General features: G+C 40.6%; 1 protein-coding gene across 16 annotated transcripts in view; it reads right to left on the reverse strand.

Moving 5' to 3' along the window:
• Positions 1-3,688: 3,688 nt before the first annotated feature.
• The window catches only part of phka1a (phosphorylase kinase, alpha 1a (muscle)), a 31,418-nt gene continuing 20,271 nt past the window's right edge, over positions 3,689-14,835 (reverse strand). For 2 of the 16 annotated variants that reach the window (XM_026162593.2, XM_080292094.1), the window contains 17 exons: positions 14,561-14,722; positions 14,379-14,473; positions 14,144-14,289; positions 13,122-13,275; positions 12,487-12,645; positions 12,277-12,406; positions 11,499-11,600; positions 10,929-11,044; positions 10,669-10,704; positions 10,413-10,448; positions 9,036-9,071; positions 8,497-8,526; positions 7,824-7,862; positions 7,437-7,598; positions 7,131-7,184; positions 5,712-5,912; positions 3,689-5,630 (listed from right to left, as the gene is read on the reverse strand). In XM_026162593.2, coding sequence (XP_026018378.2) covers positions 5,457-5,630; positions 5,712-5,912; positions 7,131-7,184; positions 7,437-7,598; positions 7,824-7,862; positions 8,497-8,526; positions 9,036-9,071; positions 10,413-10,448; positions 10,669-10,704; positions 10,929-11,044; positions 11,499-11,600; positions 12,277-12,406; positions 12,487-12,645; positions 13,122-13,275; positions 14,144-14,289; positions 14,379-14,473; positions 14,561-14,722 — 1,832 coding nt within the window. In that variant the 3' untranslated portion in view covers positions 3,689-5,456. Of the gene's footprint in view, positions 5,631-5,711; positions 5,913-7,130; positions 7,185-7,436; positions 7,599-7,823; positions 7,863-8,496; positions 8,527-9,015; positions 9,072-10,412; positions 10,449-10,668; positions 10,705-10,928; positions 11,045-11,498; positions 11,601-12,276; positions 12,407-12,486; positions 12,646-13,121; positions 13,276-14,143; positions 14,290-14,378; positions 14,474-14,560; positions 14,723-14,835 lie in introns of those variants that run through there. The other 14 variants (XM_080292082.1, XM_026162582.2, XM_026162581.2 and 11 more) reach the window with 14 other exon arrangements.

The following is a 14,835-nucleotide window of genomic DNA, read 5'->3' on the forward strand; positions in this document are numbered from 1 at the left end:
GGACTTTTGTACGCCGTTGCTTCGTGTCTTCTCATATACCTTTCACCTGGGACATAATGTGGACAAAGCTGACATTTGAATCCAAGGTAAACAAATGAATCTGCTGCCAGCGTTCAAAAGTCAAACAGCTGCTGGTGCACAGATATTCAGTCTTTCACAACGAGAGAAGCCAGCCAAGCGTGTGAGTGGGTGCAGGAGATAAGTTGTGTTCATTTAAGAGGAATGACGCCTCCGGAAGGAGTTTTCCACATCTTAAGAAATGTCTGTTTGCATGTTTGTCTGCACATTCCTGCTGAATTCACTGACAAGAAAACAGAATAGATGGTAATCCAAACTCTTATTTGTCTTTGTAAAAAGTGCAAGTACAGGTACTGGATCCAAGTCCTTTAACAAGGATTACCTTACCTTTTCAGACATTTTGTTTGACCTTTACTGTTTCGATAGGAGTTAAGAAGGGAAGGAGCAACTAAGTGGTGATAATACACTTGATTAAGCATTTGTCAGAAAGTCTGAGCACCGCTATAAAAATCAGAACTTCTGGAAGTTTCCTCGCCTGGAACATTCAAGTGTGTTTTAACACCATGATGCAATTTCACAAACTGTGCAACATCTCGGACTCTACAGGCTTCAGTTAGTTAAAAGTTAAAGTTCATGACAGTATTGTTAGAAAAAGATTGAATAAGTATGATTTGTGTAGAAGGGTTGCGAGGAGAAAGCCTCTTCTCTCTAAACAAGGCAGCAAGGTTCAAGTTTACAAAACCGCATCTGAACAAATCAGAAGACTTCTGAAACAATGTCATTTGAATGATGATAGCTGTAGCCCAGGTGGTGGAACAGGTTGCCTACTAATCGGAAGGTTGGTGGTTTGATCCTTGTCTGCTCCCGTCTGCAAGCCAAATATCCTTGGGCAAGATACTAACCCCAAGTTACTCTGCGATTCATCCATTGGAATATAAATGGGTGAAATCTGTGTAAACCGACTTGACTGCTCAGAGTAGAAAAGCACCATATAAGAACCATGATACCAAAGTATTCTAGAGTCAAATGTGAGGCCATCTGTCTGACAACGTCCCAAGCAAATCTACAACAGGATGGCTGAAAAAGAAAAGACAGTGGTGCAAAGTCCAGACACCAACCTGTGCATTAACAAATGTCCACACACCTCAATGTGCAGAAGCAATGCTGTAAAGAAGAGTGAGACAAAACTTCTCCAAAGGTGAGAGACTGAAGAAGTCATGCAGAAAACGATGGCAATGCCAAAAAGTGGTTCTACAAGCTACTGAATAAAGCAGCATATTCAGCTTTTGTCACAGGACTGTATAAAAGATGGATGTAGGTATCGTGACATCATCCACTGGGTTGGGAAGTCTGAAATTGAAGAAAAGCAATTTGTCAGTCACAAGTTTTTATCCTGGATAATCCTCCTATTAGACTCTTAAAAACAACCAAAATTTACAAAATGGACTTCATGCTTTGAGAACGTCGTGAAATAAGTGAATAAATCAACCAGGCAGAGGTCTACTCAGGGTCAGCAACCAAGACGCTTACAAAAAAAGTGTGGAGAGTGGAAACCCAGCGTTGACTTTGTCCATCTTTGTCCATGACTGATGTTCATTGGTGCAGTGTTGGCCATATAGAGTGCAGTATGAGCCATAAAATTGTGCTCACTGGGGTAAATTTGTGTGATTAAATCCTATAACTGGGTATGTTTGTTGATACTGCCAGAATACGACATCTGAGTTGTTTTAGAAACAGACTCCATCAAACAGATTGCTGGCACATGAGTGTAACACTTACAGCTGAAATGTATTCATGTTTTTGGCAAACAATAAAGAACAAGAGAATTTATCACTAAGTATTGGCATCAAGTTTTTTCAAATCACATCTGGTTTCGCTGTGTTTAATTAATCACATAATTCAGTGAGCAAGCTGAACAGATGACTAAGATGGAGAAAAGAAAAAAAAAAAGTGGTTTACGTGAAATAGAAACTTTCACTGACCATAATTTGCTTAACCACAGAGACAGATTCATGCCTGGCATTGGACAAGTAATCATTGGTCTGCATGTTCAGGCCTGCCAAATGCAGTCCCTGTTTATCCTTGTACGTTTGCTTTCCACATACATGTAACCAGCCACACTTTGAACTGTTTTTGTTTTGTTTTTTTAAAGTTCAGCAGCACTTAACATACTTAATTTATCTGATTGAATATTTTCTCTTTTGAGGCCATTTTATTTCAGGTAAAAAAAAACCCAAGATCCTGTGCTTAAACCATTTATAACTCTTCTCAAATTAACTAAACCTTTCAGCAGAATTTGAAGAACTTACATCAGTGATGTTATGGTTATGTCTGTGGTTTCTAATTCACTACATTCACTCACCTGATACCTTTTTTGGTATACCTTATTAGTTTTTGGTTGGATGCCCCTTTTTGCTTTAATTCTTGGTGACACCGATTCATTAAGGTACTGAAACTCCTCAGAGATTTTGGTCCATATTGAAAGGACAGTATCGCACAGATACTGGCTGGACATCCACGATGTGAATCTTTGGTCTCACCACATCCCAAATGTGCCCGGTGACTGTGGAGGCCATTTGAGTACAGAACTTGAAACTAGTTTGAGATTATCTGAGTTTTGTGACACTGTGTTATCCTGCTGGAAGCATCTATCAGGAGGTGGTCATGGACAGCAACAATACTTGGGCTATGGTGTTGAAAAGATGCTAAGGAGCCATAAATATTCCACACCACCACAAGCAGTTCTGCATTTGGCTAGGGTCAGTGTCACTACTGGTAGCATGAGGCGATATATGGACCCTACAGTGGGTGCACAGATAGTCCAACTCCTTGACGATGGCACATCAACACATGCCTTTGCCAGTGTCTCCAAGCAAACTGAGGAGCATGGAGGAGATTCCAGGAGACAGACAAGTACTCTAGGAGAGCTGGACAATGACAAAGAAAGTACTTAACCCATCAGCAGGACCGGTATCTGCTCCATTGTGCAAGGAGGAACAGGGTAAGTACTGCCAGAGCTACAAAATGACCTCCAGCAGGACACGCGTGTGAATGATTTTGATTGGTCAGAAACACGAGTTCATGAGGGTGGCCTGAGGGCTCTGTCTCCTCTTGCGGGCCCTGACCTCACTGCCGGTCAACGTGGAGTTCGATCTGCCACTCAGTACATTACGTTTTAGTCCATCCGACGGTGCCAGGTTGCACCTCAGACTGTCCAGGAGCTCGGTGATGTCCTGGTCCAGATCTGGGAGAATCCTCCATGATACCAGCTGTCATCTCAGGAGCATTCCCTGACATTGTCAGGGGTGCAAATAGGCATGTTGACCATACAAGCTACTGAGTACCCCTAATTACATTTAATAAGAATGGACTAAGCCTGCCTCGTTATTTATACACTTTGATTTTTTGAGGTGTCTTTGAATTCAGCCCTCACAGTTTGGTTATTTAATTGCCACTAAACTTCTTGGCATCCTTTCAATTTCAACACTTCCTTACTGCTTCCCTGTTCCTTTATTTTTTGGTTTGAGCAGCATATTCATATATATGAAGTTAAACCAACAAAGCACATGTAACAGGTCTGAAAGTTCAGGCAACTGTAAGATGGAGAGAGCACTTTGAAAAGTTTAAAAAGACCTACTCAGTAACATGACTGATTAAAAACACTCATAACTGATTTTGATTATTTTATTACAGAATTAGTTTCAAAAACATAAAAACAGTCAACCACCGGCTTGCTCATCGATACTCGTTCTGATACGATCGGCTGTAGTTCACGTGGAGTGTGCTGGAACGCCACAAAATGACTGACGTCAGCTGATTACTGGACATTTAAACAGGAGGCACGATCAGGCATGTTCTTCAATAACCTTAATAATTTATTCCAAATTTGCCGTCAATATCGTAAACAATGAACCATCGAAGAGCCAACAGACAAAATGTGTTCAAGTTTAACTGCAATTAATCTAAAAACAGAAACAAAATTACAGTTTCAGCAATCAGATGAGAAGATTAAGGCAAAGAAACGCATTAATACACTACACGCTGAAGAAAACGTTCTGAGAAATTAATTCAGTTCATTTATAGCTTTAAATAAAACAGCACTCCTGAAGTTTCAGTCACACAAACTTCTAGACTCAAAATACAACCATGTTAAGGCATCATGGCCTCTTTAAGACACCTACCTACAGGAGCTGACTTCAATTAACGGTTTAGACCTAAAAAAATAAATACTACTTTTTTGTTTGCTTTCCATTTGTAATACACCGTACAAGCACACAGGACTGGAGGTATACGAAGACGGGTGAGTCTTAGAGGTTGAGCGACCAGGTGAGGTAATAAATTAGGAAACGTTAGAAGATTAATTTGAAATTTACGAACTTCATGTTTAAGTTACGCAGGTAACAGTGGTTGGAGGTGAAAATGTTTAAGGTAGTGATGAGCGCAAGAAAAAAAAAAGGGAAAACTGTATTTTCTGGCCATGTTGATTATAGCTGGGATACATTTACATTCATTTCCACAGAGTGAATTAGTATATTTGGCTCATTTTCCCCATAAATAGATGAAAAAATGAGCAGGGGATGGAAATTAACTGCTTTAACTCATCCCCCCCTTTGAGAACTACTACGGATGACCCTCGTTTCTCTTGTCTAAACTTAGTTTCTGTCATATTTCCTTCAGAACAAAATGACTGGGTGTGCATCAGAAGGTATGGGTAGCTTACTAGAGCTACCTCTGGAAAACCAAATGTGCATTAATCCGCAGCTGAAAATCGTTCCCAACAAAAAGATGCATTATTTACCACAGTTTTAGTAACATTTGCTAATAACTATAACTATGATATTTTAGGAAATGTATTTAAATATCTGGCCAATGTTTATTTTGCATTAACACTGAAAGTTTAAGTACGGTGCACAAATTTTAAGCTTATGAAACAAGAAATTTTGAACTAGTGGATGATGTGAATTTATACTAGTTAAAATACTTCAGCTCTGGCAAGGGGTTAATCAAAATTGCTGATTTCAAATTTCACATTTACGCTTCCTCCTCCTAACGTGTGCCATTAGAAGTGAATATCTGTGGATTTCCATCACAGCTTTTTTCAGGTGAGTAACACGAGGCATTTGAACGCACTGCCAGACTTAAAGTAGGGAACTGCTGGTGATTACTGAGAATAAAAGAAACACAGGAAGTCAGCACCCTGAAAAGAGGAACAGACGAGGCTAGCTAACGTGGCTGCTACAGTTTGTGCAGCATTCTGTTGCTTCGGTACGAGCAATGGTTGAAGACGACGAATATTCACGTAAAACTTGATCTATCATCTGCATTAACACACATGTGGTGACAACACGAAGCGAGGCTGTTACGTTAGTTTATGTAGTAAAAAAACAAACAAAAAAACCAAAAAAATAAACAACTAACTGTTGCACCATCTCGTCTTCTCACTGTACGGCACACGAGCCGCTGGGCAGGAAGTCCTGCACGTACACCGCCACAGCCTTTGTGAGGTAGGTCATGCTCCCGAAGCGTCCGCTGGGGGCGCTGTCATACAGCAGCCTGCATATTCCTGTGGACGGATCCCTCTCCAGGATGTGCTCCTCTGCACCAAGGTCCCTCTGCAGAACAATGGAAGAAGAACAACCTGCTTTAGCTGATGACAGGGATACGGACGCTGGAAGTTTAGAGCGACTGCTGACCTGGTCCTTGTCGAACATGTCGTTGGCCAGGTGGACGATCTTCTCCACGTGGATTATAGAGCCGATGCTCTGGATGTCCACGTCAGCCAACATGGTGAGGACCAAGATGGCCTCCACCAGCAGCTGTCGGTACTCGGGCTGAGGGACTCTGTTCAGGACAGTCTCCACATGGACAGAGAACTTTATCTCCCCTGGGGTCATCTGGTGGAAAGTTATAGTTTTTATTTTATGCGTAGTTTGTAAAATTATTTAGTTTTAAGGTTTTTCTGTTTAGTTTTTAATTTTGGTTTCAGTTAGTTGGATAATTTCAGTTCTTTTTGTTTTTTATTTTATTTTTTATTACTGTAAAATATTGGATCAAATGTTTCGTTTTTATTCCTGGTTAACCAGGATGTTTTTTCACACCTAGTTTTAGTTTTGAATTTAATTTTAATGATCTTGGTGAGCAGATGAACAATAGATATGTCTGTAAAGAGAGTTTCTTTAAACTTTACAGATAAAAAAGGTGATTTTCTTGCATTTATGCATAGTTTAAAACCTCTAAATAGCTATCAATGGAACAAAAAATTACAACTTTAAATGATAAAATTGTAGAAACAATCTTAATTACTAGCAAATAACAGAACAGAGGTTTTTGCTTTTGGCTGTTTGACTGTGGCTGACCTGACCGACAACACTGCAGACTGATGAAAGTTTTACTTACATTTTGAGGGGGAAGTAAGCAGAAGAAGAGATAAGTAGGCTAACTACAATGAGACTCACATGTACAAGTAAAATGAACCAAAAATAAGCTAAAACTAAATATATTCAAACTTAAACAATTGAAAAAATATTTCAACATATATTTTTGGTTTTCATAAGTGGTCACAATATACAGGAGCGATAACCCTGATGCAAATATACAAAGCACTAAATGCAGCTTCTCCTCACTGATTTTTATTATTAAATACTATTTTTTATGTTGTTTTAAGTTTATCATTCAAAGTTATAGTTTGTTTGTTTTGTTCTATTCACAGCTTTATGAAGGTTTTAAACTAAAGTGTAAATGCAAAAAAAAATATCACCTTTTTTAACTGTCGTTTCCAGATTTCAAGAGGATTCATTGTGCAACATCATTCAAATGTTTGCCGATCAAAGTATTAGTGTCTTAACAAAACGACACAATATATTACTCAGTATCGGTAAAAATCAGGATTAAATAGAGTCAAGGTTTTTCATGCAAAGTGTAGTAGCAGTAAAAAAAATGAAGGATTTTTAGGATTTTGATGTAATTTGGCAAATATCCCAGATTTTTCCCAAATACCCAATGTAGCATTTAAATGATAAGAAGACAGGTTTAAAAAAAAAAAAAAAATAGAAAATACTAAAGCAGTAAAATTTCTCTCTCAGTTTCATGTGAAGTGTGTAATCAGACATCACCTCTCTGGTGGTTGAAGATGGAAGAACAAAGCCCTCTATGGACAGACCGTGGCACTGCAAGAAGCACATCAGTATCACCACAACTACCACACAAGTCCAAGTGTGACAGAAACTTTTGGTTCATCTCATCTTGTCACTTTACATTAAAGATGTTTTAAATTTAACCACATGAAGGCTCACAACAGGAAACAATAATTATACGACAGGTTTAAAATGTGGAATGCAAATGTTTACCAGTTAATCCAAGAAGTGAATAACATTAAAAAACACACTCATGAGTAAATATGCGTCTGAGTCATAACTCACCTTCTGCAGGATCTTCCAGACTTTCTGGTAAAAGCCGACGGGCACTCGGTTCAGCGCCCCGTCCAGACGCCTCCTACGCAGCCACTGGCCGTGTCTGGTATCCTTAGCAACCGGAATCTTGTCCGGGATGTCGAAGGATTCCATGGACGGCAGCCGGAACCTCTGAACAGATGGGAAGAGAAAAGCGGAGTCACTCGCTGTAACTGCGTTTATTCTGGAAGAACAGCGCCCTCTTCTTGTTTTGAGGCACAGTGACACCAGCTGACTGCTAATCCACATCTGATGCAGTGGCTCATGTTAGAGGGCCACTACAGGAAAACAGAAGAAAACAAACAAACAAAAACACTAAATAAAAACAAAAAGCGGGAGAATAAGGCTAAACTTTACCCCAGACTCGATGCTTTCTACGTCCGGTGACTGCATGCCCTGAGAGGCAGAGAATAAAACATAAAAGAGGAGAAAGGAAAAAGAAAGCAAACAAACAAACAAACAAAAAAAACTGACTTGAAAATAACTGAAGAATTAAGGATCGGTAAAAGCCAGCAAGCATGAATAAAACCAGGGCGTCAAGTGGGAGAAATTCTGTTAGAAAACCACGAATCACAGCACAGCTCCACCCAATCTGCATCATACTGTAACAGCTGGTTAAAGATCGGCAAGATCTTACTCACGAGACGGACCTGTGGGCTCCAAATATTTGAGGTTTTACAGAATCGACAACTGTGACATTTTCCTACAAAGCTTACTATAAATAATTCAGCTTAATTAACATAACTTTTCTTTTTCTTGTTTTAAATGGAGTAAAATTAAATTTACAGTCAACTCTGATTGGTCAGAGAAGCATTGGTTAATAATAATAATCACAATTATTGATTAATCAACAATAATTATTACTGATTAACAATTATTGGCAAATCAGTATCTGAAGCTGTGGTTAGCTGCTTAGATGATTACAATTGCAATGCAGTTTACTTGTTGAGCAGCCACACATTAGAGTGTTAATCACTCAAACCACCCTGAATGCTCAGTTATCAGACTTTAATGTCGTTATCACCGTCACCTTCAGGGTGGACATCACAGATTGGTCGAGCTGAAAGGAAGAGAAGATCACAGATGGAGGCTTTAATTTAACTTCTGCCGAAACGTTTTCCATTCAGATTCCATGAGAGACGGGTCGAATCACCCACACCACCATCATTACCCCTCATAAGAGTGTGGCTGGTATCGTTTTCACCCTGTGAGTCTGATTTGGTTTTTAAGCATTACGGTAGGAATTGACTTGATCACACGGGGACAGAGGTTGCTAACTTTGTATCATAGTATAATTCCAGGTGTAGTTGAGCTCAAAGTAAAGGTTGAGTTTTAAGATGGGCGTGGCCTGATCAGAGTAAAGGATTCAATATAACAGACTCACACAGCTGTGAGCGATACAGCCACGGAAGTTCAGGTTTGTAGTCAACATGACGACAATGATAATAACCAGCCAAGGTTTGATTCAGTTTGATCAGAAACGACCTACAGCTCCACTTCATTTGAATGAAGTGTGAACTGAAAATTACAATTTCTAAATCTTCCTCACACTTTCTTTATCATCGTCACCTCAACTGAGTCGGTCAAAGACACGCTGCGGTCTGTCTGTAATAGACAAAAACACATTAAACAAAGGCCAGTTTTTAAATCTGCAACCCCAGCTTGCTCTTCCACAGCAAAGCCAAAAGCACATTCAAATCTTCCTCCTCAATACCCATGAAATCATCATCATCATCACGAGCAGAATTACAGCGGCTGCCTGAACCATCACAGCTTGTTGTTCCAGAGCTTTCAACTCTCTCTCACAGTCTTTATCCTCCGGGAGCGTTTATACAGTGTTTAAATCAACTTTAAATACAAATATATGGAGGGTCAGTGAATTTAGGGTAGTTGAGTGATATAATTCAGGCTAACATAATACAGCGATGTTGCAAATCTCATCTACAGATTAAGGATGAGAATTAATAGAAGTTTGTGATAAGGGTCATTCTGTGAGGTTAACACCTGCTGGTGGTTTAACAGATACACAAATAACGGCAGGAAGAAGTCACCCAAAATGGACACAATTATAGCAGGTGACTCAGGGGACCCGATCCACAGATCAATAGTTTGAATCATTTTATTACCCATAAGTTCTGGTGTAACAAGTTTGCAGTACACACCCTCAGTTTTAAAGCATCTACATTAAAGAATAGTGATATCAAACTCATCTCCCCTCATGGGTTAACTGCAGCCCCATCTGAACTCATGCACAGCCCAACCACTGAAACCATTTCAAAGTCTATTTAAAGTTTATTTCTACTATGGGGTCCCCATTATTCATTTTTTGTTTTATGAGATGCTCTATAGTGGGAAATAAAATAAAAAAATCTCTCTCTCTCGATACACACACACACACACACACACACACACACACACACACACACACACACACACACACACCTTATCTGATAGCCTATAAGGTTTAGAGTTAAATGACTGATGTATTTTAGTTTATCTTAAGGAAAATAATGCATGTTCAAAAAATAAAATAACATTCATCAAGACTGGTGTCATTATGTGTACACTACAATTTAAGAATCATGGTAAAAAAAAAAAATATAATTTTTGTCTAACCCAAAAAAACAAAACAAAATAGCCATAAGTTTCTTTTGACTTAAGGATGTTTTGTTAGCTACTCTCCAAAATGTTGACAAAACTCATCTAAAACCTTCATCATGATGAAGTCTGAGGAACGCAGCTGAAAGCTCTGGAGCAAATAAGCAGGCCTTGAGTTTTACAAATGAACAGCCTCCCTAATGATCGATCTGTTGATCTGATCGATCGGTGAGGTTTACACAGAAGGTGAATTAACAGCTACAGGTAAAAAAACAAAAATAAAACAACAACAACAAATGAACAGATGTCATCACTGTAATAGGTAATATTCTTTCATGTGATCATCACCTTAAGCGTGTCCATCATGGATAACCTGCGATCCACCTGCAACACAAGGACCAGGTCGTGAATGAACGACTGAGCTGTTCTAACAGACATAATGATTCAAATCGATCAATAGTCTCGATCTTAAAGCCGACAATTTCCCATCAACGAGCCACCGCTCTCCTTCAGCACATGCTTTCAGCTCTCTATGAATTACTTCATGTCCCACCAGCACCCTCTTCCAGGTGAATTAGCACCTCATTTAAATCATTAACATCACCTTGTTCAGATCCGTCAAAGACAACCTGTGCTCCAGCTGCAAAAACACAAAAGTCGAGTTTGCCAAAAAAGCTCAACAATTTCAAAATAAGAGCCTCTCCTGCCTCCATCTCCATCTCTGTTTAATGGGCTGCTGAGTTTACTCGTTTCATGACAGTCAAATGTTAAAGTTGACACAGTGTGTGTGTCTGAAGAAGCGCTTTAAGATGAGCTTCCTATGTGGAGCAAGGTAACTGTAACCTCACAGTCATGGCATCCTACCATTTTCATGTCGCTCTTCAGTTTGCTGATGCCGGCTCTCTCGCTTTTAGTGGCTCCCACATTCCCGAGATGATGGATCGAGATGGCAGGACTGACGCCGGCATCCATCTCCCGAACTGTGTGGAGAGTTGAGGAAGAAGAAACAAACAGCACAGGCACAGAGAGAAAATAAATGGGAGTAAAGGTCAAACGGTGAACGTGTGGATTTTTGTTTAAAATCAAGTCTGGGAAAACAGATTAGGACAATGATATCAATAACAAGAATAAACAATCTAGAGAGGTCTTCTCTAGCAGTTAGTGGAACGTCATGCGTGCAATGTTACAGTTTCTCTGTGGAAATATGAGGCCTGTCAGTGGCTTACTTATTAAAAACTGTTGCCCACCCTTCTTCCACAGCATATTGAAACAGATTACTTTGGCTACACTCTTGTCAAAAGATTTCTCTTTTCATGTGACGACTGCCCCACCCAATCAGAAAGCTTCACCATCATTGCAGATGAAGCAGCAGTGACTGCGTCAGAGTTGCAGCATATGACTGGTTCTCGTGTTACATGAGGTAAGAGGTCTCACCACTGCGCTCCACTCCAAACTCCTTCCCGCTGAGGATGTGATGGAGCAAGTTCTTCAGTTCAGACGGACTCAGACTCATCAGGGTCTCTGTGGCCTCCTCTCCTGTTTTCACAAACGCAAAGACAAACATGACACCTGAAGCCCGTACTATGAAGAAAGATTACTGTGGAGCTTTAAGTCAGAGTTTCTCTTCCCATGAAACAGACTCTTATCTGGCTAAATCACCATGGTAACTTATGCTGAACACATAGCTTGGTTAATACATTACAACAAAAACCTTGAAGATAAAGTTTACAAGAGTGAAAGAAGACTTCATTAAGATTTCATTTCCCACACATTTCTTTTCTTAGCCTTACATCAAGCCAAAGAGGCCAAAGAAACTATTTGGAGGGAAAGCCAAGGAAAACATTTTACGATTGGAGGCAATATTTCACATTTAACTCGCATCAACAAATTAATCAGTTTAATAAGATCTGTGACTGTGTTTACAGAATGTTGATGATGCACTGCTTGGATACGTTTGGGGTGTTTTGTTGTATATATGTGCTTTTATGTCCCGGGGCTACAGTTGTAAATTAGCAGTTCTGTTAAAAGCCAACACGTAGTTCATCCTTGTTCAATTTACAAATACATGGTTTGTAACATTTAGGCTGAATGTGATCTTTGGTTTGTTACTCCACTATAGGCATAAAGTCACAATGAGAGACATGGATTTTTAGTAACAAACTTGAGTAATTTACTTCTTAAAGCCCAGCTTTAAACCACCTTCCCGTCTTACCTGAGCAGCCGAGTGACTGAGCCAGCTCGGTGGCCATCACCTGGATGATGAGACCGATTCTCAGCCTGAACATCTCGCTGAACAGCCTGGGCTGAGTCCTGATGCTCATAGCCAGGTACACCATGATCTCCTGGTGGAAAGACATTTAAAGGATGAAGGACAGAGAGAGGAGAAGGTTTTAAACACATGATTGTGGAGGAGGTAACTCACCTGTGTGAGAATGGCAACACTGATGTTGTTTTCACTGGCCTCGTCGATAAGATTTGCCAGCTGGTCCGGCGGTATCGGAGCCGTGATGGTTTTCTCTCTCGGCTCAGGAGGGAGTCCGATCGTCAGGTGCTTCTGGTGGGCCAGCAAATCAGAGCAGGCCTACCGAGAGAGACCACAACCAATTAGGAAAGAGCAGGAAAAGTTAAGGGCTTGCTGGTGGGAGATCTAATGCAGCATGGAGTCAACTGATAGCAGAGGGTTGGCATTTCAGAGGTATTTCACTCCAACTTCAGGAGCTTTTCTTTAAACCTTCTTAGAAGTTTTTAATTTAACCACAAACTGTGGTCAACTCATTTCAAGCTTTTCGGACTCTGTGACTCGCTGCATGTGAAGGTAAGAGATGAATGACTGAAGATTTAAAGGCACACGTAGAGTTCAAATCTGTGCCAATAATGAACAATGAACCCACCAGTTGTTCATATAGATTTTAGTTTTACATTATTTTTTACTTTACTTAAAACTGTAGCTTCAGGACTTTTTTCATAATCATGGCTAAAACAGAAGATTCACTAGTAACGTCACACCTGACCACACAGCTTCTGTACGCTGCCCTGTTATCTATAGCTGCACCGTACCGAGTCGAGCTCCTCCACCTTCTTCCTCAGCATGCCAGAGATCATCCTGATGAGACCCCAGTGTTTCAGTTCACCTGCCTTCTCATAAAGATCAGTCAGCAGAGACCTCACAGTGGAGCCTTTACCATGCACACCCGTGTCCCAGTCCATACCCCTGACAAAGGAAAGACAGCAAGGGCTTTTCATTCTTTTCAACGCCGTTTTGACATGTCACAGCAGCACAGTCTGAATCAGGAGCGCTTAATGACTCAACTGTGGAGTCAAGTTCAGATACTTCTTCCAGATCCTGAGACTCACACTGATGAGCTAGCTTGATTGGTTGACTGTTTGCATGATGCAGCACAAAATAAGCCAGCCAAAGACGCAGCCGTACACAGAAACAAGCCAGCCAAGCAACAACAAGACTTCACTGTCTGTAAATATCTGTCAAAACTATGACTAAAAATTATTTATTAAACAGTTTTTTTATGTGTAAAACACAAAGAAAACAAAAAGTAAACAAACTGCACTATTTTGCTTCCACGTCAAGGCGGCGACCTCCGCTCAGCACAGCTAAAAATACAGAGCGCTACAAGTTGGCCAGTCAGCCGATGACCTTTAGACTTTAGTTCGTTGTTTCTTGTAAATCTTTAGAGTCTTCCAATGAGCTGTAAGTGAGCGTGTCACCATTACTAAATCACAATCATTCAAAAGGAAAAAATGTAAATGTTGGGCTTTAACCTGGTTTTTCACATTTACGAGGAGATATTGAAATAGACAGTTTTGTTTTAATCCTTCTATTCTGTAAACATCCATCAACTGCTGGGCTGCCGGTGTCTGGGAATACACGCTTCCCTAGCAACCAGTGGTTGCCGGGGGTAGCTGACGAGTCTCTAGGCTTTTGTGACTGAGGCTTTAATATTTTAATACCAAAATTAAGTTTGCTGCAGTTCCTGCTTTTTCGCATCACCTTCGTTGTGTTTCATATCTGTTTTAATAAAAATCATGGTGATGTCAAACACACCCAGCCTCATGTTTCTCACTTGTCTTTGTAGAGGATGTAAAGTATATCAGCCTGGTCCTGCAGAGACTGTGTGTCTTTCAGCAGCTGGGCCAAAGCGTTGTAGTCGATGGCTCCGCTGGCATCTCTGGGAATGCCACTCTGTGTTGTGACCCCTGCCTCAGGACCCTGGAGTGAAAACACAGAGAGACCGAGGAGTCTGCAAGTGAGCAAAGAGCTGACATCAGAGGAGAGAAAAGAAAGAAAGGAAGAAGAACCTGAACGTCTGGTGATGCAGGAGAGTCTGTAAGATTCAGGTTGAGCGTCGGCTGAGGAGAACGAAACAATTTGCTCGGCAGGTACATGTTGACATCTGAGGGGGAAAAATAGAAAACAACGTTTTATTATTAAATTTGTGATTTAGTCGAGTTTGTCAGTCGGAGACGAAGCGCCGACTCACTTTGTATGTTGAGGTCCTGAGCTTTGTTCATCAGAGTCACCATCTCTTTGGTTTTGGTGGCCGCAGCCTTGAATCTGCTGAGACCTCCCACCGGACGCTTGGGCTTCTTGGGGGCAGAGTGGGCCAACAGGTGGTCAAGGTACTGCGCGAGGTCGTCATCCTCTGTAGGGAGGGACCAAGAGAACAAAACAAAGCGATGAAGGAGGGTGGGATGAGGAGAAGAACAGAAATGTGGAGAGGGAAAGGAGGAAAAATGAACACGCAGAAAGAGATCA

Source organism: Astatotilapia calliptera, chromosome 3 (assembly GCF_964374335.1).
Source record: "Astatotilapia calliptera chromosome 3, fAstCal68.1, whole genome shotgun sequence".
NCBI lineage: Eukaryota > Metazoa > Chordata > Actinopteri > Cichliformes > Cichlidae > Astatotilapia > Astatotilapia calliptera.